General features: G+C 43.9%; 1 protein-coding gene across 2 annotated transcripts in view; it reads right to left on the bottom strand.

Moving 5' to 3' along the window:
* Nucleotides 1-21,181, bottom strand: part of TMEM164 (transmembrane protein 164) — a 76,663-nt gene that overhangs the window by 33,140 nt on the left and 22,342 nt on the right. For both annotated transcript variants that reach the window (XM_084814145.1, XM_084814146.1), the window contains exon 4: nt 19,244-19,310. In XM_084814145.1, the coding sequence (XP_084670271.1) occupies nt 19,244-19,310 (67 nt within the window). The remainder of the gene's footprint in view (nt 1-19,243; nt 19,311-21,181) is intronic.

The following is a 21,181-nucleotide window of genomic DNA, read 5'->3' as shown; positions in this document are numbered from 1 at the left end:
CGGGCACCTTAAATTTATTTATTTAATAATGTATTACATTTATTAATAGTTTACTCAATTTAGCAAATTTATTTAATTATTTAGGGGGACTGTTCTGACAAAATGCAAAAAAGCCTCTCAAGTGAACAGTACCACAAGAAGAGTTCCAGATGTGTGTGGTTGGAAAGAAGCAGAAACTTTGTTGTTTTGCTTCAAGTTCATACTACGAAAAAATTGGAACCAATGTAAAATTATTTAGGGCCAGACCAAAACACCACAGCTGCATGCACTGTTAACCTGACAGCTGCTTCTCCCTTGCAATGTGTCCCAAGGAGGAAGTGACTCACAATGCAGAAGCTGCAAGGGGTGGGTGCGGGGGTTGCTTCAGCCACTTTCGCTCTGAAACTTATCTCTCACAACTACTTCCTATCACACATGCAGGGAAGCCGCCCATCGCCTCCAACAGCTTCTCTGTTGTAAACCTTCTATTCTCCAGGATGCGTTACAAGAGAAAAGTCATTGTTGTTGTTGTTGTTCAGTCGTTCAGTCGTGTCCGACTCTTCGTGACCCCATGGACCATAGCACGCCAGGCCTTCCTGTCCTGCGCTCTCTCCCGGAGCGTGCTCAAGTTCATATTCATTGCATCCGTGATGCTATCTAGCCATCTCATCCTCTGCCGTCCCCTTCTCCTTTTGCCTTCAGTCTTTCCCAGCATCAGGGTCTTTTCCAGGGAGTTTTCTCTTCGCATTAGGTGGCCAAAATATTTGAGCTTCAGCTTCAGTATCTGTCCTTCCAATGAGCACTCAGGGTTGATTTCCTTTAGGATGGACTGATTCGACCTCCTTGCAGTCCAGGGGACTCGTAAGAGTCTTCTCCAGCACCACAGTTCGAAAGCATCAATTCCTAGGCGCTCAGCCTTCATTATAGTCCAGCTCTCACAGCCATACATTACTACTGGGAAAACCATAGCTTTGATTAGACGGACCTTTGTCGGCAAGGTGATGTCTCTGCTTCTTACTATGCTGTCTAGGTTTGCCATAGCTTTCCTCCCAAGGAGCAAGCGTCTTTTAATTTCATGGCTACAGTCACCGTCTGCGGTGATCTTGGAGCCCAAGAAAGTAAAATCTGTCACTGCTTCCATTTCTTCCCCTTCTATATGCCAGGAAGTGATAGGGCCAGATGACATGATCTTAGTTTTTTTAATGTTGAGTTTCAAACCAGCTTTTGCACTCTCCTCTTTCACCCTCAACAAGAGGCTCTTGAGATCCTCTTCGCTTTCTGCCATTAGGGTGGTATCGTCTGCATATCGGAGGTTGTTGATAATTCTCCCGGCAATCTTAATTCCGACCTCTGATTCATCCAACCCGGCATTTCTCATGATGTACTCTGCATATAAGTTAAATAAGCAGGGTGACAATATGCAGCCTTGTCGTACTCCTTTCCCAATTTTGAACCAATCGGTTGTTCCATCTCTGGTTCTTACTGTTGCTTCTTGACCCTCGTACAGGTTTCTCAGGAGACAGGTAAGGTGGTCTGGTACTCCCATCACTTTCAGAATTTGCCACAGTTTGTTGTGATCCACACAATCAAAGGCTTTAGCGTAGTCAATGAAGCAGAAATAGACGTTTTTCTGGAATTCTCTTGCTTTCTCCATGATGCAGCGAATGTTGGCGATTTGATCTCTAGTTCCTCTGCCTCTTCGAAACCCAGCTTGTACTTCCGGTAGTTCTCGGTTCGCATACTGCTGAAGCCTAGCTTGTAGGATTTTGAGCATCACCTTGCTGGCATGTGAAATGAGCGCAATTGTGCGGTAGTTTGAACACTCTTTGGCGTTGCCCTTCTTTGGAATTGGAATGTAAACTGACCTTTTCCAGTCTTGTGGCCACTGTTGAGTGTTCCAGATTTGTTGGCATATTGAATGCAGCACTTTAACAGCATCACCTTTTAGGATTTTAAATAGCTCGGCTGGAATACTGTCATCTCCGCTAGCTTTGTTGTTACTAATGCTTCCTAAGGCCCACTTGACTTCACTCTCGAGGATGTCCGGCTCAAGTTCAGTGACCGCACTATCATGGCTATCAGGGACATTCAGATCTTTCCTGTATAGTTCTTCTGTGTATTCTTGCCACCTCTTCTTAATCTCATCTGCTTCTGTTAGGTCCCTGCCTTCTTTGTCCTTTATCATGCCCGTCTTTGCACAAAACGTTCCCTTGAGATCTCCAATTTTCTTGAAGAGATCTCTAGTCTTTCCCATTCTGTTGTTTTCCTCGATTTCTTTGCATTGTTCATTTAAGAAGGCCTTCTTGTCTCTCCTTGCTATTCTCTGGAACTCTGCATTCAGTTGGGTATATCTTCCCCTTTCTCCTTTGCTTTTCGCTTCCCTTCTTTCGTGAGCTACTTGTAAAGCCTCATCAGACAGCCACTTGGCTTTCTTGCATTTCTTTTTCTTTGGGATGGATTTTGTTGCTGCCTCCTGAACAATGTTACGGACCTCCGTCCATAGTTCCTCAGGCACTCTGTCTATCAGGTCTAATCCCTGAAATCTATTCCTCACCTCCACTGTATATTCATCAGGGATATGATTTAGGTCATACCTGAACGGTTTAGTGGTTTTCCCTACGTTCTTCAATTTAAGCCGAAATTTTGCAAGAAGCAGCTCATGATCTGAGCCACAGTCAGCTCCAGGTCTTGTTTTTACTGACTGTATGGAGCTTCTCCATCTTTGGCTGCAAAGGACATAATCAATCTGATTTCGATATTGACCATCTGGTGACGTCCATGTGTAGAGTCGCCTCTTGTGCTGTTGGAAAAGAGTGTTTGCTATGATCAGCATGTTCTCTTGGCAAAACTCTATTAGCTTTTGTCCTGCTTCATTTTGTACACCAAGGCCATGCCTGCCTGTTATCCCGGTGATTTCTTGACTTCCTACTTTAGCATTCCAATCCCCTATGATGAAGAGGACATCTTTTTTTGGTGTTAGTTCTAGAAGGTGTTGTAGGTCTTCATAGAACCGATCAACCTCAGCTTCTTCGGCCTCAGTGGTTGGGGCATAGACTTGAATTACTGTGATGTTGAATGGTTTGCCTTGGATTCGTACTGAGATCATTCTATCATTTTTAAGATTGTACCCCAGTACTGCTTTTCCCACCCTTTTGTTGACTATGAGTGCTACTCCATTTCTTCTAAGGGATTATTGCCCACAATAGTAGATATGATGGTCACCTGAATTAAATTCGCCCATGCCTGTCCATTTTAGTTCGCTGATTCCCAAGATGTCGATGTTCAATCTTGCCATCTCATGTTTGACCACCTCCAGCTTACCTTGATTCATTGATCTGACATTCCAGGTTCCTAAACAATATTGTTCTTTACAGCATCGGATTTTCTTTTCACCGCCAGACACATCCACAGCTGAGTGTCCTTTCGGCTTTGGCCCAGCCGCTTCACTCTTTCTGGCGCTACTTGGAAATACCCTCTGCTCTTCCCCAGTAGCATATTGGACACCTTCCGACCTGAGGGGCTCATCTTCCGGCGTCATATCTTTTAGCCTTGTGATACGTTCCATGGGGTTTTCTTGGCAAGAATACTGGAGTGGGTTGCCATTTCCTTCTCCAGTGGACCACATTTTGACAGAACTCTCTGCCATGACCTGTCCGTCTTGGGTGGCCCTGCACGGCATAGCTTATGGCTTCACTGAGTTACGCAAGCCCCTTCGCCACAACAAGGCAGTGATCCATGAAGGGGGAAAAGTCATTAGCCTAACACTGAATACAGCTGGGGTATAACATTTTGTTTGTCACATATATTAGAAATGTAAGTTGGCACATATATTCACTCATTCTACGGCCATGACTGAAGAAGTCTTGATAACCCTAATACAGCTTTCCCCAAACTGGTGGGCTCCAAATGTTCTGGACTTCAACTCCCATTAAAGCCAGCCAGCATAGCCAATGCCAAGAATCCTGGGAGTTGTAGTCCAAAACATCTGGAGAAGCTTAAATTGAGGAAGTGTGCCCTAATAGAACATTTATGCTGGGGGAAGGTACTGAGGAGTTTGACCCTGGTCCTTCCTCCAGGCTTTTATGCTCAGAATAAGCCATGGTATTCTTTCTGACCACCTGTGTGGATTGGGAGTACTGGCTCCTAACTCACAGGCAGGAGACACTGAGAAACCACTTCTCTCCCCAATAGGGCTGCCCCAATAGGGCAGCACCATAAGGTTCAGTTCCATCTCCCCTGCTACATTATATACACACACGCGTGTGTCAGGAGTTACAGAGCAGGTGTCATCAACATGTCAATGACACCCAGAGCCAGCTCTCCTCTTCACCAGCTCTAGGAGAGGCAGATGAATCCCTTAAATGCTTGGAATTAGCGATGGGCTAGATGGAACCGGAATAAACTGAAGCTCAGCATACACAATGCCAGTGGAGGCATTCGTCTGAGCACATATGGACAGGCTGTTGACATTACTGATAGAAATGTAATAAAATAAATGAAATGAAAGGTAGTAAGTCAATATGCTTCTAGAAGAAGTGCAGACTGATCAGCTCTGAAGGCAGAGAAGATTACTAAGGCTGGCTGGGGTGCTTCAAGCTGAAAATAGATGTATAATATTGTTCTCGATCAGGACTGCAGAATCTCTTCCAGTTTGAGAGCCAAATTCCATTTTGGAAAAGCTTTTAGGAGCTACATTCCAGTGGTGGGTGGGGCTGAAGGCAAAAGGGGTGTAAAAAAAAGGTAAAGGTGTCCCCAACCAGTCGTGTCCGACTCTAGGGTGCGGTGCTCATCCCCGTTTCTAAGCCGAAGAGCCAGCGCTGTCCAAAGACGCTTCCGTGGTTATGTGGCCGGCATGACTGAACACCGAGGTGCACGGAACGCTGTTACCTTTCCCACCGAGGCGGTACCTATTTATCTACTTGCAATTTCTTGCTTTCGAGCTGCTAGGTTGGCAGAAGCTGGGACTGAAGACGGGAGCTCACTCCGTCACACGGCACTCGGGTCTCGAACTGCTGACCTGCCGACCTTCCAGTCTGCAGTTCAGCGTCTTAACCACTAAGCCACCGTGGCCAAGGCAAAAGGGGCACACCAAAATAACAACATACTTTAGCTTAATGCTCTTCCTGCCAGTATCTCGGCCCAAGAAGAGGCATTCCAACCTTTTAGAATGGGGAAAAACTGCACAAAAGCCAGGAAAACACCAAACAACCACCCCACTTTGTTTACTGCCTATCAGAAATCACCCTATGAATCAAAGGCACCACATGGAACATTTCCCAACCTCTGATCCATAACAATGTCAGTCTCTGGCATAGATGGGGAAGCTCATTCATTAAGTGGTGAAAGGCAAACTGACTTTGTTGAGATTCAGAATCAGGCAGCTGATTTTCAAGTATACAAGTATAATTTTCAAGTATTTTCAAGTGTATAAATTTGGACAAAAGCACTCTTATTCTCCAGTTTTTGAATCATGGTTCAGTTTTAATGCATGCATATATTTGAACTTCACCTTGGGAATGTGGCCTATTCAGTACAGCACAAGTAGCCTGCATTACAATGCATCTTTCTTTCATTAGCCATTGACCTGGTTCAGATGTCACAACAACCCAGGGTTTTTTTTAAACTCTGGGTTGTTGTGAACAAGCAAGTGTGCTGGCTCCCTCTGCCTGATCACTCTCACTGGGGCTAAATAACTCAGGGTTGTTTACATATCACGTATGCTTCCCTGGGTTTTGTAAAAGCATGATATGTGAACTGGGAATCTGGGTTAACCGTGGGGTCCAAATCTAGGTCAGCTCTCCCCCAACAACTAAGAACTCCCAGTTCACACATCATACAAAACAACCCAGGGATAGAGTAATTGTGCAGTGGGAGCAGGTTTAAAAAATTGTGCAGGTTTTTAAAAAATCCTGGATTGCTGTGACATCTGAACCATTGTAACATGTGGGGTTTTTTTACAAAACTGACATGGAGCCATAGATGGAGGCAGCAACAGTGAGGGAATAAGCAGCAGAAGTAGCAGCAACATCGCCAGCAATAAATCTTGGTTCTAATTATGAACATATTTCAATTGCAGTGACCAGAGTATGAGTTCATTATACACATTGGAATTACGAACAGGTTAGATTCAGAGAATAGAGTAATTATAATTTTCAGCAGAACCACTATTCATAAGGTGAATTCTAATCAACAATCTGTGTGTGTGTCGACTCCCATTGTGAACAATATCTGGACTAGTTCTTAGTATTTTTACCTCTCAGGTGGCCCCTTGAAGCAGTAACCATTACTTCAGCTCTAGTACCAGATAGCTTTCTTTCTTTCTTTCTTTATTTATTTATTTATTTATTTATTTCATTTCTATACCGCCCAATAGCCGAAGCTCTCCAGGCGGTTCACAAAAATTAAATCCAAGCAACACACAATAAAACAATTTAAAATATACGGAACATTAAAACCACAATATAACAATACAACCACAATAAAACCTAGCAGCAGTGCAGGAGTTTAAAATACAGATTTAAAACAGCAAAGATAAAAATCTAGAAAGCTAAAATGCTAAAATGCCTGGGAAAATAAAAAGGTCTTCACCTGGCGCCGAAAGGAATACAATGTAGGCGCCAGGCGAACCTCACTAGGGAGCTCATTCCAGAGCCGGGGTGCCACAGCAGAAAAAGCCCTCCTCCTAGTAGCCACCCGCCTCACTTCCTTTGGCAGGGGCTCACGGAGAAGGGCCGCTGATGATGATCTTAAGGTCCGGGCAGGCACATATGGGAGGAGGCAATGCTTCAGGTAACCTGGCCTCAAGCCGTTAAGGGCTCTGAATGTTAACACCAGCACTTTGAATCGGGCCCGGAAATGGACTGGCAGCCAGTGCAGCTGGAAAAGTACTGGCGTAATATGAGCTCGCAGGCCAGTCCCTGTTAACAATCTTGCTGCCCTATTTTGGACCAGCTGAAGTTTCCGGACCGTTTTCAAAGGCAGCCCCATGTATAACGCATTGCAGTAATCCAGACGAGAAGTTATCAGAGCATGGATAACTGTAGCTAGGCTATCTCTGTCCAGATAAAGGCGTTGGTTGGTATACCAGCCTAAGCTGATAAAAAGTGCTCTGTGCCACTGAGTTCACCTGTGCCTCAAGTGACAGTTCTGGATCCAAGAGCACCCCCAAACTATGAACCTGATCCTTTAGGGGGAGTGCAACCCCCTCCAGAACAGGTTGAATATCACCTAGCCAGGCAGACGAACCACCCACTAACAGTACCTCCGTCTTGTCTGGATTGAGTTTCAGTTTATTAGCCCTCATCCAGTCCATTACCGTGCCCAGGCACTGATTCAGAACAGTCACTGCCTCACCTGGTTTTGATGTAAAAGAGAGGTAGAGCTGGGTGTCACCCGCATATTGATGGCACCTCAGCCCACACCTCCGGATAACCTCCCCCAGCGGTTTCATGTAGATGTTAAACAGCATGGGGGATAAAATAGAGCCCTGTGGAAACCCATGGCACAATTGCCATGGCACAGAGCAATAATCCCCCAGCACCACCTTCTGGAATCGGCCATCCAAGTAGGAGCGGAACCACTGTAGTGCAGTGCCTCCTACTCCCAACCCAGACAACCTATCCAGGAGGATACCATGGTCGATGGTATCGAAAGCCGCTGAGAGGTCCAGGAGAATCAACAGGGTCGCACTCCCCCTGTCCCTCTCCCAGCAGAGGTCATCCCACAGGGCGACCAAGGCAGTTTCCGTTCCAAAACCAGGCCTGAAGCCAGGTTTTACTATTCAAATCCAGGATTAGCTATTCAAATCAGCTCTATAAGCTAACACGTTTGTACTGAATCCCATAATTCCACAAGAATTCTTTACACACATTTTATACCAGCTTACATAAGCACATTTGTAAGATTTATAAACAGGAACCACATGGATTAGGCAAAGGAAGTAATTACTTCCATGGCAGGGTCACTTCACCTGCCTGGCCCACATGTTTCCCCATTTACAGAGATTACTGTTCTAGCATGAACCTTAAAAAGGCAGAAGTGGATCTCACCCTGCAACAGTAATTTGTCTGTCCTCAGAAGGCTCCTAATGAAAATTTTAAAATGACTTTAAATTCTTTGCTTTAGAGCTCTTGAGGAGAGCTTAAAAATGAACTATTTGTCCAAAGGAGGGCTGACAAAGGATTCAAGTTTTTTTTAGTTTATCAACCAGGAAGCAGCAATTTAAATTTAAAATTGTATATCATCTCATCATAGATGCCTCTGAAATGATGAAGTGTAAAAACAGTTTAACAAAAGCTATCATCTGCTGTAAGCAAATTATTTTTATTTTATTTTTTAAAAGGAAGCCGCTCATCTTTATTTCCCCATAATGCCATTCTTAAAAAATGTCTCTGTGTGGGGCATTATCCCAAGCCAGATATTCTCCAGAATAGATTTTTAAGACTGTTGTTGTCCCTACTGTCTGGACTCCAGCTATACTTCTTGGAAGTCCAACCTCTGCTCTGTCTATTGCTTACAGGATCCATAGGTCCATGTTTCTATTTAAGAAGAGACCTTTTGAGACAACAGATTGCCATTTGCCCAAGAGGGTGCTGCTTGTTTTTTAGAATGACTTGAAAAAGGTGGGTGAGCATAGCAAAGCAGTGCCAAAGCCTGATGTTGCCATATTCTCTGTCCCCAGAGGACCTAAATGTGCCAGGGTCTAAGTTTAGCATCCATGTTCTGGTGGACAGACAAAATATACATGCAGTTAAGAATTTTACGAAAGCTACCAATGTTTCTGGACTGTACAATCTAGGGCAGGGGTAAGCAACCCCCTGCCTTGCAAATGTTTTTGACTATGACTACCATGACATCTGGCCGTTGGCCATGCCTGATTAGGCTTATGGGAGTTAAGAGTAAGAATTAAAGTGGAGTACAACTGTAAGGTATACAACAAAGAATCTTCAAAGGAACCATGTGCTTTTCCCATTTAAAAGGAAATTGACAAGCTTTCCTCCCTACTGTGCTAAATCTTTCCTTTCCTTCCATTTCAGCCCTACCCAGGGAGCAGCATTGCATCTACATAAAGAGTAACTGTAATCATGCTTGAAACCAGAATTAGCGATGAACTCTGTATGGACATAATGTTCTGCCATGGTTAACACTGAAAAGGGATGGAAGGGGAATTTACAGTCAGGGCCAGAAATATTGGAACAAGGATAACTGTTTTGGCAGTTGAAAGTTCAATTTCACCACATTGAAGTTGAAAGGAAACACACCCAGATGGGAGCGAAGTCAGGACTTTCAGCTGTAATTCAAGGGGCTTGACAAAAGTGGGGCACTAACCTTTCAGGCCCCTTCATGGATCACTGCCTTGTTGTGGCGAAGGGGCTTGCGTAACTCAGTGAAGTCATAAGCTATGCCATGCAGGGCCACCCAAGACGGACAGGTCATGGCAGAGAGTTCTGACAAAATGTGGTCCACTGGAGAAGGAAATGGCAACCCACTCCAGTATTCTTGCCAAGAAAACCCCATGGAATGTATCACAAGGCTAAAAGATATGATGCCGGAAGAGGAGCCCCTCAGGTCGGAAGATGTCCAATATACTACTGGGGAAGAGCAGAGGGTATTTCCAAGTAGCGCCAGAAAGAGTGAAGCAGCTGGGCCAAAGCCGAAAGGACACTCAGCTGTGGATGTGTCTGGTGGTGAAAAGAAAATCCAATGCTGTAAAGAACAATATTGTTTAGGAACCTGGAATGTCAGATCAATGAATCAAGGTAAGCTGGAGGTGGTCAAACATGAGATGGCAAGATTGAACATTGACATCTTGGGAATCAGCGAACTAAAATGGACAGGCATGGGCGAATTTACTTCAGGTGACCATCAGATCTACTACTGTGGGCAAGAATCCCTTAGAAGAAATGGAGTAGCACTCATAGTCAACAAAAGGGTGGGAAAAGCAGTAGTGGGGTACAATCTCAAAAACGATAGAATGATCTCAGTACGAATCCAAGGCAAACCATTCAACATCACAGTAATTCAAGTCTATGCCCCAACCACTGAGGCCGAAGAAGCTGAGGTTGATCGGTTCTATGAAGACCTACAACACCTTCTCGAACTAACACCAAAAAAAGATGTCCTCTTCATCATAGGGGATTGGAATGCTAAAGTAGGAAGTCAAGAAATCACCGGGATAACAGGCAGGCATGGCCTTGGTGTACAAAATGAAGCAGGACAAAAGCTAATAGAGTTTTGCCAAGAGAACACACTGATCATAGCAAACACTCTTTTCCAACAGCACAAGAGACGACTCTACACATGGACATCACCAGATGGTCAATATCAAAATCAGATTCCTTATGTACTTTGCAGCCAAAGATGGAGAAGCTCTATACAGTCAGTAAAAACAAGACCTGGAGCTGACTGTGGCTCAGATCATGAGCTTCTTCCTGCAAAATTTCGGCTGAAATTGAAGAACGTAGGGAAAACCACTAAACCATTCAGGTATGACCTAAATCATATCCCTGATGAATATACAGTGGAGGTGAGGAATAGATTTCAGGGATTAGACCTGATAGACAGAGTGCCTGAGGAACTATGGACGGAGGTCCGCAACATTGTTCAGGAGGCAGCAACAAAATCCATCCCAAAGAAAAAGAAATGCAAGAAAGCCAAGTGGCTGTCTGATGAGGCTTTACAAGTAGCTGAGGAAAGAAGGGAAGCGAAAAGCAAGGGAGAAAGGGGAAGATATATCCAACTGAATGCAGAGTTCCAGAGAATAGCAAGGAGAGACAAGAAGACCTTCTTAATTGAACAATGCAAAGAAATCGAGGAAAATAACAGAATGGGAAAGACTAGAGATCTCTTCAAGAAAATTGGAGATCTCAAGGGAACGTTTTGTGCAAAGACGGGCATGATAAAGGACAAAGAAGGCAGGGACCTAACAGACACAGATGAGATTAAGAAGAGGTGGCAAGAATACACAGAAGAACTATACAGGAAAGATATGAATGTCCCTGATAGCCATGATAGTGCGGTCACTGAACTTGAGCCGGACATCCTAGAGAGTGAAGTCAAGTGGGCCTTAGGAAGCAAAGCTAGCGGAGATGACGGTATTCCAGCTGAGCTATTTAAAATCCTAAAAGATGATGCTGTTAAAGTGCTGCATTCAATATGCCAACACATTTGGAACACTCAACAATGGCCGCAAGACTGGAAAAGGTCAGTTTACATTCCAATTCCAAAGAAGGGCAACACCAAAGAGTGTTCAAACTACCGCACAATTGCGCTCATTTCACATGCCAGCAAGGTGATGCTCAAAATCCTACAAGCTAGGCTTCAGCAGTATGTGAACCGAGAACTACTGGAAGTACAAGCTGGGTTTAGAAGAGGCAGAGGAACTAGAGATCAAATCGCCAACATTCGCTGCATCATGGAGAAAGCAAGAGAATTCCAGAAAAACATCTATTTCTGCTTCATTGACTACACTAAAGCCTTTGATTATGTGGATCACAACAAACTGTGGCAAATTCTGAAAGAGATGGGAGTACCAGACCACCTTACCTGTCTCCTGAGAAACCTGTACGAGGGTCAAGAAGCAACAGTAAGAACCAGAGATGGAACAACCGATTGGTTCAAAATTGGGAAAGGAGTACAAGGCTGCATATTGTCACCCTGCTTATTTAACTTATATGCAGAGTACATCATGAGAAACGCCAGGTTGGATGAATCACAGGTCGGAATTAAGATTGCTGGGAGAGTTATCAACAACCTCCGATATGCAGACGATACCACCCTAATGGCAGAAAGCGAAGAGGATCTCAAGAGCCTCTTGTTGAGGGTGAAAGAGGAGAGTGCAAAAGCTGGTTTGAAACTCAACATTAAAAAAACTAAGATCATGGCATCTGGCCCCATCACTTCCTGGCATATAGAAGGGGAAGAAATGGAAGCAGTGACAGATTTTACTTTCTTGGGCTCCAAGATCACCGCAGACGGGGACTGTAGCCATGAAATTAAAAGACGCTTGCTCCTTGGGAGGAAAGCTATGGCAAACCTAGGCAGCATAGTAAGAAGCAGAGACATCACCTTGCCGACAAAAGTCCGTCTAATCAAAGCTATGGTTTTCCCAGTAGCAATGTATGGCTGTGAGAGCTGGACTATAAGGAAGGCTGAGTGCCGAAGAATTGATGCTTTCAAACTGTGGTGCTGGAGAAGACTCTTACGAGTCCCCTGGACTGCAAGGAGGTCAAATCAGTCAATCCTAAAGGAAATCAACCCTGACTGCTCATTGGAAGGACAGATACTGAAGCTGAAGCTCAAATATTTTGGCCACCTAATGCGAAGAGAAAACTCTCTGGAAAAGACCCTGATGCTGGGAAAGACTGAAGGCAAAAAGAGAAGGGGACGGCAGAGGATGAGATAGCTAGATAGCATCACCGATGCAATGAATATGGACTTGAGTACACTCTGGGAGAGAGCGCAGGACAGGAAGGCCTGACGTGCTATGGTCCATGGGGTCACGAAGAGTCGGACACGACTGAACAACTGAACAACAACAACAACAACCATTCAGGAAGTACAGCCAGTGGCATACACACATACCCATCGTTGCTCGCTCATAAGCAATCGTTGCTGGCTCATAAGACATGACCAAATGCTGAGTTTCCTCCCTTGAGATGCTTTGCCAGGCCTTCACTGCAGCTGCCTTCAGCTGCTGCTGGTTTGTAGGTCTTTCTGCCTTCAGTCTTGTGTTCAGTAAGTGACAAGCATGCTGTATTGGGTGGAGATCAGGTGACTGACTCGGCCATTGAAGAACATCCCACTTCTTTGCCCGGATAAACTCTTGGGGAGCTTTTGCTGTATGTTTTGGGTCATTATCCATCTGCAATATGAAGCAGCGTCCTATCCGTTTGGCAGCATTCGGCTGAATCTGAGCAGAAAGTATAGCCCTATACACTTCAGAATTCATCCTGCTGCTTTTATCAGCAGTCAGGTCATCAATAAACACCAATGACCCGGTTCCATTGGCGGCCATACATGCCCAGGCCATAACACTGCCTCCACCATGTTTGACAGATGATGTGGTGTGCTTTGCATCATGAGCTGTTCCTTTCGTTCTCCATACTTTTCTCTTCCCATCATTCTGGTACAAGTTCATCTTGGTTTCATCAGGCCAAAGAATCTTATTCCAGAACTGGGCAGGCTTTTTTAGGTATTTGCTGGCAAAGGCTAATCTGGCCTGTCTGTTCTTGAGCGTTACCAGTGGTTTGCACCTTGTTGTGAAGCCTCTGTATTTACATTCATAAAGCTGTCTCTTGACTGTAGGTGTTGTCAATGACATGCCTACCTCTGCAAGAGCATTCTTGACCTGGCTCAATGTTGTGAACGGGTTCCTCTTCACCATGAGCAGAATTCTGCGGTCATCCACTTTAGTTGTCTTCTGTGGTCTTCCAGGCATTCTGCTGTTGCTGAGCTTGTCAGTTAATTCCTTCTTTTACAGGATGTTCCAAATGGTTGTATTGGCCACTCCCAATGTTTTTGCTATCTCTCTGATGGGTTTATTTTGTTTCCTCAGCCTAATGATGGCCTTCTTCACTCACATGGATGGCTCTTTGGACCTCATGTTGGGGGTTCCAGTGAACAGCTACCAAATGCAAATGTAACACTCAGAACCACCTCCAGGCCTTTTATCTGCTTGATTGGTCATGGGGTACCCACGAAACAGGCCACATCTGGCCATGCAGCTGCCTGTCAGCCATTCGTTCCATTACTTATGAGCCACCAACGATGGGTGTGTGTGTATGCCACTGGCTGTCCTTCCTGAATGGTTAGTGCCCCACTTTTGTCAAGCCCCTTGAATTACAGCTGAAAGTCCTGACTTCACTCCCATCTGGGTGTGTTTCCTTTTACCTTCAATGTGGTGAAATGGAACTTTCAGCTGCCAAAACAGTTATTCTTGTTCCAGTATTTCTGGCACTGACCGTATGTGGGAGAGAAGAAGAATGCCCATGAATCCACACACACCCATGGAGTGGTCCGAAGCTTGTATCGGGAAACTTTAGGTCTGTACTAGGTTTCTATCACAGACGGCCTGTTCAGAGAATCACAGTGCTGTCGTTTACAGAGCTTCTATGTGGCCAAGCAGATGGCCCAGGCACCCAAGTGCTAAGACTGGCACTTGGGTAGATCTTAGCATTCTAAAGGTCAAGGAGTAGATTGTGAAACTGAATACTGAACTTTTTTTTGTTTGAACATCATGGGGTTTCAAAGGACACCTTGTTTATGTCAATCTGTTCAGTGTGGCTTCCAAGCTTTTAAACGAAAGCAGAAAAATGATCCCTACTGTTTACAGGGAAAGATTTTATGTTGTGTATGTTAGAAGTTCTTGAATTGACTTTTGTAATTAAGACAGATGGCATTTAATACACTCACTTTCACAAGATGTGAAAATTTCCCCTCTGCCCTAATTAAAATGATCAAACAGGAAAAGAGGGATTAGTAAGAAAGGCAGATCAAGCTTGTACTTCATTTGATCCGCTTTCTGAAGATTAAACATTTGAATTACCCAGACAAAACTTTTCAAGGAGGAAGCTATCTATAACTCACATTTGGTTATTTTTCTTCAAGATCTCTACTAGTATGAATTTTAAAAGCTCAGAATATAGTTCAAGCATATCCTATATACCATAGAATTCGCTTGTTTTTATTCCTCTGCATTAATTCAGAACACGTTTTTTTATAGTTCACCATGTCAAAAGCTTAGAGCAAACAAAGGACATCCCATTTGAATTCATTGTTTCGCCAGCAAAGGTTTTACTGGAGGCAAGTAAATGCATCCTCTAGAAATGATGTGGACTGAAAGCTCCCGAAGCATAGCTGGGGCAAAGAGGGCAGGTTCTGGACGGACTTGCCCCAGCTAAGGATGACTCAGTTATGGCTGCCTTGTTCTTGCCAGCAGAACAGAGCTGAGAGCTGCCCCCTGATCTCATCATCACAAGTGTCCTTTCCTTTGTACCTTCAATTTGGGCATGAGCATGGAGCAGAATCAGACGACTCTCTGATATGGACTGGAGTGGCTACCAGGGAGAACTATGTCACAGTGCCACCAGTTAAGTTACCCACCCGGCTCCCTTCCTGACACAGGTGACTTTGGGCTAGCAGGCACCAAATGAGAACCCTCAACTTTCCAAGGAAACAGCTAAACACATCTAAAACCACTCGCTCTGCCACTAGCTCATTTATTCCCCAAAACCCAGCCCAAACAGGAAGTGTGTACAAGGAGGGTGCTCCACTTCATGAGGCGTCACCAGGTATGGAACCTAGCTTTTCTGACTAGGCACACAGAGGTTGAGGTCAGGGTGATAATTTAGAGTTTAATAATTTAAGAGGCATACAGGCTTGGTAATGTTTCCTGTTCATACTATGTATTTTAAAAAGGCATTTGCCAACTTTTACATAATGTCACAATCACTCTTCTGTGGCTGCTGAAGTGAACAAAATAACAACAGGGCAATTACTGACATCAGAGCCAAAGTTCATGTTACGTTTAATGTGTAGTGTGTTATTAGTTACAGCTGTCTGGGAGATTGTTACTGGAATCTCAGCATGTGGCAGGTAGGTTTATCCCACCCCTTCCCTCCCCAGCCATGACTCCCTGCTCCAGCCCCATACCCAAAGCAATGTGGCTTAGTTGTTTTTTTTTTTAAATTCCCATTGGCACTAATGGGAACCTCTTTACTAGGCCTCATAGCCGCATGTGGGGGGATTTTGGAGGGAGTCACAGCTGGAGAGAGAAGGGATAAGCCTCACCTTCCCATACACTGCGGTCAAAATAACAACCTCCCCACAACCACCAGCAGCAGCTGCAATTAGAGTAAACAGACATGGCTAAATGCTAAGTGTAATGTGTAATTTGCCCCTCAGAGAAGACATCTTTGTAGACATGGCTAAATACCAAACGTAATGTGTAGTTTGCCCCTCAGACAAGTCATATTTGACTTCACTTTTCTGGATATTACTAATGGGATTGCCAGCTTTGCAAAGGCAACTGTCAGTTAAGTGGCTTTGCAATGATATGTCTCACTGCAGCCCCTCTCAGCTAAAGCCATGATAATCTTGGTAATGAAGGTAATGATTAATCTGGTCTTAATCAACCCAGCTGTTGATTTTTAGGAGAACATCTTGTTAAGACTCTCTGTGCAGTGTAGGAAGAACTGCTGAAGCATCAGTGATAAGCAAAATTAGATCTATGTTTTGTTGTTTATTCGGTCAGTTGCTTCCGACTCTTCGTGACTTCATGGACCAGCCCACGCCAGAGCTTCCTGTCGGCCGTCGCCACCCCCAGCTCCCCCAAGGTCAAATCCGTCACCTCCAGAATATCATCCATCCATCTTGCCCTTGGTCGGCCCCTCTTCCTTTTGCCTTCCACTTTCCCTAGCAGATCTGATTATAGGTTAACCTTTTTTCCCTCAAATCACTGTCAGCATAGGACAACGGTGATATAAATGAAGGGCATCTCTCATTCCAACATGATATCGTCTGAATATTTAAACAGCGGGAATTAAGATGAAAAGGACCATTTTCCTATTACCAACCCTGACAATAAGAAGAATCTAAATCCACTTCCTCTCAAACTAAATAAGCCGAATTTATTTTTAAACAAGGGCCCATTTCAAGTCTCATGAATTCTTGAACAAAAAGCATTTCTGTGTAGGCAACAGCACGCAAGTATCATGAAGAAAGTCCCATGCAAAGACCACAAAGGGGTATGCGTGTGTGTGTACGTACATATACATGTTCTATAAAGCTGCTTCTAGTATACACATATTCGCACACATACCCTCATTGCAAATGACTATCTTCTTATTCCTAAAGCACCTATAGAAGTTAGATGCTATACATAAAACAAAGACTCAGAACCTGACCTCTGGTGTACGATCTAAGAGACCTAAACACAGGTAGGCAACTTTTTGGACACATCTGGAAATTTAAGAAATTGTCCTGGACACAACCATAAAGTGGCTGTCATGGATGGACATGGCTAGTCACAAAGGACAAGTAACCTGCCCAAATGCTTTCATGGCCAATTAAGAAACAGCAGCTAGAGGCTCCCACTTCACTTTGAAGCAATCCCAGCTGCCAATAACATTTTTTTTTTTAATTGGGAAGTCTCAGGGGCACCAAGGAAGGTATCTGGGGGCACGGTCGTGCCAGTGGGCTCCACAATGCCTACCCTTGGACTACACACACACCAAGAGAAATCAGATGGATTCCAGGGGATAAAACGTTCCAATGGTAGGGAGAAAAGGGTGCAGCCAGTGAATTAAGGATATACTTTCAGGTTTATGGAAGACACGCCCACAAGAGGAGTAAAGAGCAAGAAGAGGCATAGGGAGAGAGAACCAACATTTGTGGAAACTTGTTTCCCACATAGAATTCGTTTCTGTGTAAGAGTTCTGTGTGGTGTACTGGTTCGAGTGTTGGAGTGGGAGCTGGGAGATCTGGGTTCTAGTCCCCTCTCAGAAATGGAAGGTCACTGGGTGACTTTGGGCCAGTCACACACTCTCAGCCCAACCTACCTCACAGGGTTGTTGTGAGGATAAAATGGAGAGGAGGAGGATTATGTACGCCGCCTTGGGTTCCTTAGAGGAAAAAAGGCGGGACAGAAATGCAGTCAATCAATCAATAGTTGTATCAATGTTTAAAGTGTCTCACAGATGACAGACATACCTACCAAGATCTTCGAGTCAGGCACAAGCTCTCTCTCTCTCTCTCTCTCTCTTTCTCTCTGCTCAGTAAAACTTTAGAGTAAGGAGGCTCTGTCTACTGCTGCTCAATGTGCTCTACAGAGCCAGAGGGGACCATTAGGGCGCACTGCACAGACAGCAGAATTTTTTAAAAGGGAAAAAAAGAAATATGATTGGCTGCGAGTATTATTCATGAGTACCGTTTTAACAAAAAGAAGTATGTGCCCTGACTGGCTCAGGGGAGTCAATCAGGACAAAACTGAGGGAATCAGGCAGAGTGTTCCTCCCAGATGGACTACCCAGTTTAAGTTTTTGGGAGAAATCCTGAGTGTGCCCAGTGAGGAGAGCCAAAAGACACAAGGCACGGCAGGCAGGCAAAGGAAGTCACCCTATGGAGGAGGAAAAACACTGCAGCCAGATCCAGGCATGCATGGAAAAGGTTGAGACTAAGGACCAGCACAGACATTACTTTAAATCCATATGTAGCAGAGACATCTTTTTTTCATTTTTACTCTAGGGCAGGCACAGAGGCCCTGATCCAAATCTTAAAAGCCCACCTACCCACCACTCTAGGGTTCTGATCCAGATTAGGTGCCCTACACCTACTCTGGAGTAAAAATGAGAAAAAGATATAGCTGCTAGATAGAGATTTAAAATAGTGTCTCTCTTGGCCCTAAAAGTGACTTGAGCAGCTGGAAGCTGAAGCTTGGAGCTACACAACAAAGTTAACTTGCTGGGGCGGGGGGCTCTCTGGGGATAGGCAAGAGAATGTGGGGGCTGCCAGGTGGGAGGATGCCCCCCTACCCTTAATAAGAAATCACCCCTGGATCAGTTACACAATTCTGGTTTCATCTAGATTATGGTGTTGAGTCAATACGTAACCTACCTTGGCATTCATAATTGTGTGTTTGTGTACAAATTGATCTATAGACATCCAATTCTTGCAACTTTACTTTTGCACATTTACCTGAAAATTAAATCGATTTACGACAATATGTGTTTTGTATTAGGGGTGTTAGAATACAGGGCTTCCAAAGAACTTCATAAGAACATTTTTGTGATAGGATGAACTGCGAATACTATCAATGACTGTTAGACTCCAGATAGGAAAATAAGCTACACGAAGTTGTGCCCTGTACATTCAGAAATGAGCCCGGTCTCAATTCTAGTCAAATAGTGTGGTGTTCTCTCACCTTAAAATCCTCAGGTAGTGTAATAATATAACCATTCTTAATTATTGTTAAATTGGGGTTTAACTCTAGCATGCTTAAAGTCCTTACTTGTAAAGAAGAGATTAGTATGAACAGCACTTTATTGTAGCAAATGTGCCAGGTCAAAGATTGCTGTATTCTGCAACAATGCCTGTTTCTCAATCTGCATAGCCTAATTGTATCATATGCATACTTCCATCCTAGCATTGCCTTGAATCCACTGCAAAGGTCATGTTATCTTTCCAGGGAAAGAAAGCATTATGGAAGGACACATCTATATAGAGAACATAAGAGTCAAGTAGGAAGAGGCAGACTTGGTTTACTCACCAATCGAGTGTTAACAACAGGAAACAGCAATGCCAAGAGTGCCCCATTAAGCATATGCATCTGCAACCTACCAAGAGAAATGTACTGGGTCAGCTTTACGATGTAGGAACGTCCATTTCATGTAGTCAGAACTTCACTGGGCTAGTTCTGATGCAAAGATAAACTATAGTTTAGCATTAGGAGAATGAGTCTAGGTGAACTTTACGCTTGCATGCTTCACACTAACCCTCCAGCACAGCTGTAAGGAGAAGTTTGGAAGCTTTCGTTTCTGTTTTTGATTAGCCATGGCTTGCTGTGCTGTTTGAATCCAACAAACCTTTAATCTTAACTATAATTAGTGGAAATAAGGTAACTTCAAACTATGAGTTATGAAGCTGGCTTGTTTCCACTAATCAGTTAAGATTAACCACAGTTTAGAGTTCAGATGACATCTAAAATGGAAGCAGATGTTCCCAATCTCCCCCTTCAGGGAGGCGGGGGGGAAGCAAGCAATCTTGAGGCTCACTACAGCTTGTTCTTGTAACAGTAAACCATGGTTTAATGTGCAAATCAGCTTATTGTGAAACATCAGCAAAAAAATTACAAGGCATTTGGTAAGCCCAGATGGTTTCAGTTGGTCAATTATTTTCCATAATGGAAATTTCTATTACTGTATATTTCTGCAGACAAATTTCTATTTCTAAAAAAATGCACCGTTTTGTAAAATGAGTAACATACTGAATGAATGTAAAATTAGTTAAGCTAGGCTTAATTACAAAGCTGGAATTGTCTTAGGGAACATATGTATCATATACAACTCTTTGACATACACTAAAATTACTATGTTAGCAGTTTTCGTTGCCTTCATTTTGTTCTTACAAGTTTAAACAATTTATGAAAAGTGTATGTTGCCAAGTTATTACATTTTAAATATTCACAAGTATTCCAAAAAAAATAATTACCAAGTAAACCTTTCAATTTGTTTCAATATAACATTTAAACTGAATTACATGCAAATTGATTGTTTCCAATCAATTATTTCATTTGAACTAATTCTGGTTATTGGAAAAACTTTAGAAATATTTCTAGAGCATGGGAGGGAGCAATCCTATGGCTGCTAGTCAGCGGCTAGATAGCCATAGGATATGTGGTTTTCCAGGAACCGAACTCAGAGCCCACTCTCCGAGGCCAGTTCCTGGAAAACCGACCTTCCTCCCCCTTCCATGCTGCCTCGTAGGCAGCGCGGAACAGCCCTGTGCTCTGCGCTCGGAAGAGGAGCACAGAGCGGCCAAAATAGGGCATTCCAGGGGGCATTCCGGGGTGGGGAAGGCGGAAATGCCAGTACAAAACATCCTATGTGTCGTCCAGCAGCATCCTCCCCCACTCCACCTTCCCACAGCCCACAAATGCAGGGCAGGAGAAGCATGGAGGGAATGATCCCCTCTGTACTTCTCCTGCCCTGCACTGGATAGGTGGTCGCCTCCAGGTTCGGAGGCAGCCGCCTATCCCGATAGGATTGTGCCCTAAATCTGAATTTTTCCCTTATTCAGAATTTTCTAGAAAACCCACATCAATGCAGCTGGTTAAACCACATTAACAGTACGATCATATGCATGTCTACTCAGAACTAAGTCTTACTGAGTTCAATGGGGCTTACTCCCAAATAAATATATAGAGGACTGCAGCCAGAGTGAGAATTTAAGTGTAAGTAACTGGCTAGCAAACCATCTTTAAATCAGATATGTAAATATGTAATGGTCAATGGACTCCTGGTTTTAATCTTGCCTGGACTGCTAAAGGAATGGGAAAATTTATATTTTATTTATGGAATTTCTGCCCCACTTTGCACTGGTGGCCTCAAGGTGGCTTACAACAACAGCCAAAGTAAGAAGACACAACAACAACAACAACAACAAGCCCATGATCCTATGACTTCAGTTACTGAAATATTTGAATAAT

The sequence above is a fragment of the Heloderma suspectum genome, chromosome 9 (genome assembly GCF_057233095.1).
Source record: "Heloderma suspectum isolate Gila_16-S chromosome 9, 16-S_ref, whole genome shotgun sequence".
Taxonomy (NCBI): Eukaryota; Metazoa; Chordata; class Lepidosauria; order Squamata; family Helodermatidae; genus Heloderma; species Heloderma suspectum.
This window is presented reverse-complemented; position numbering and strand designations above follow the sequence as displayed.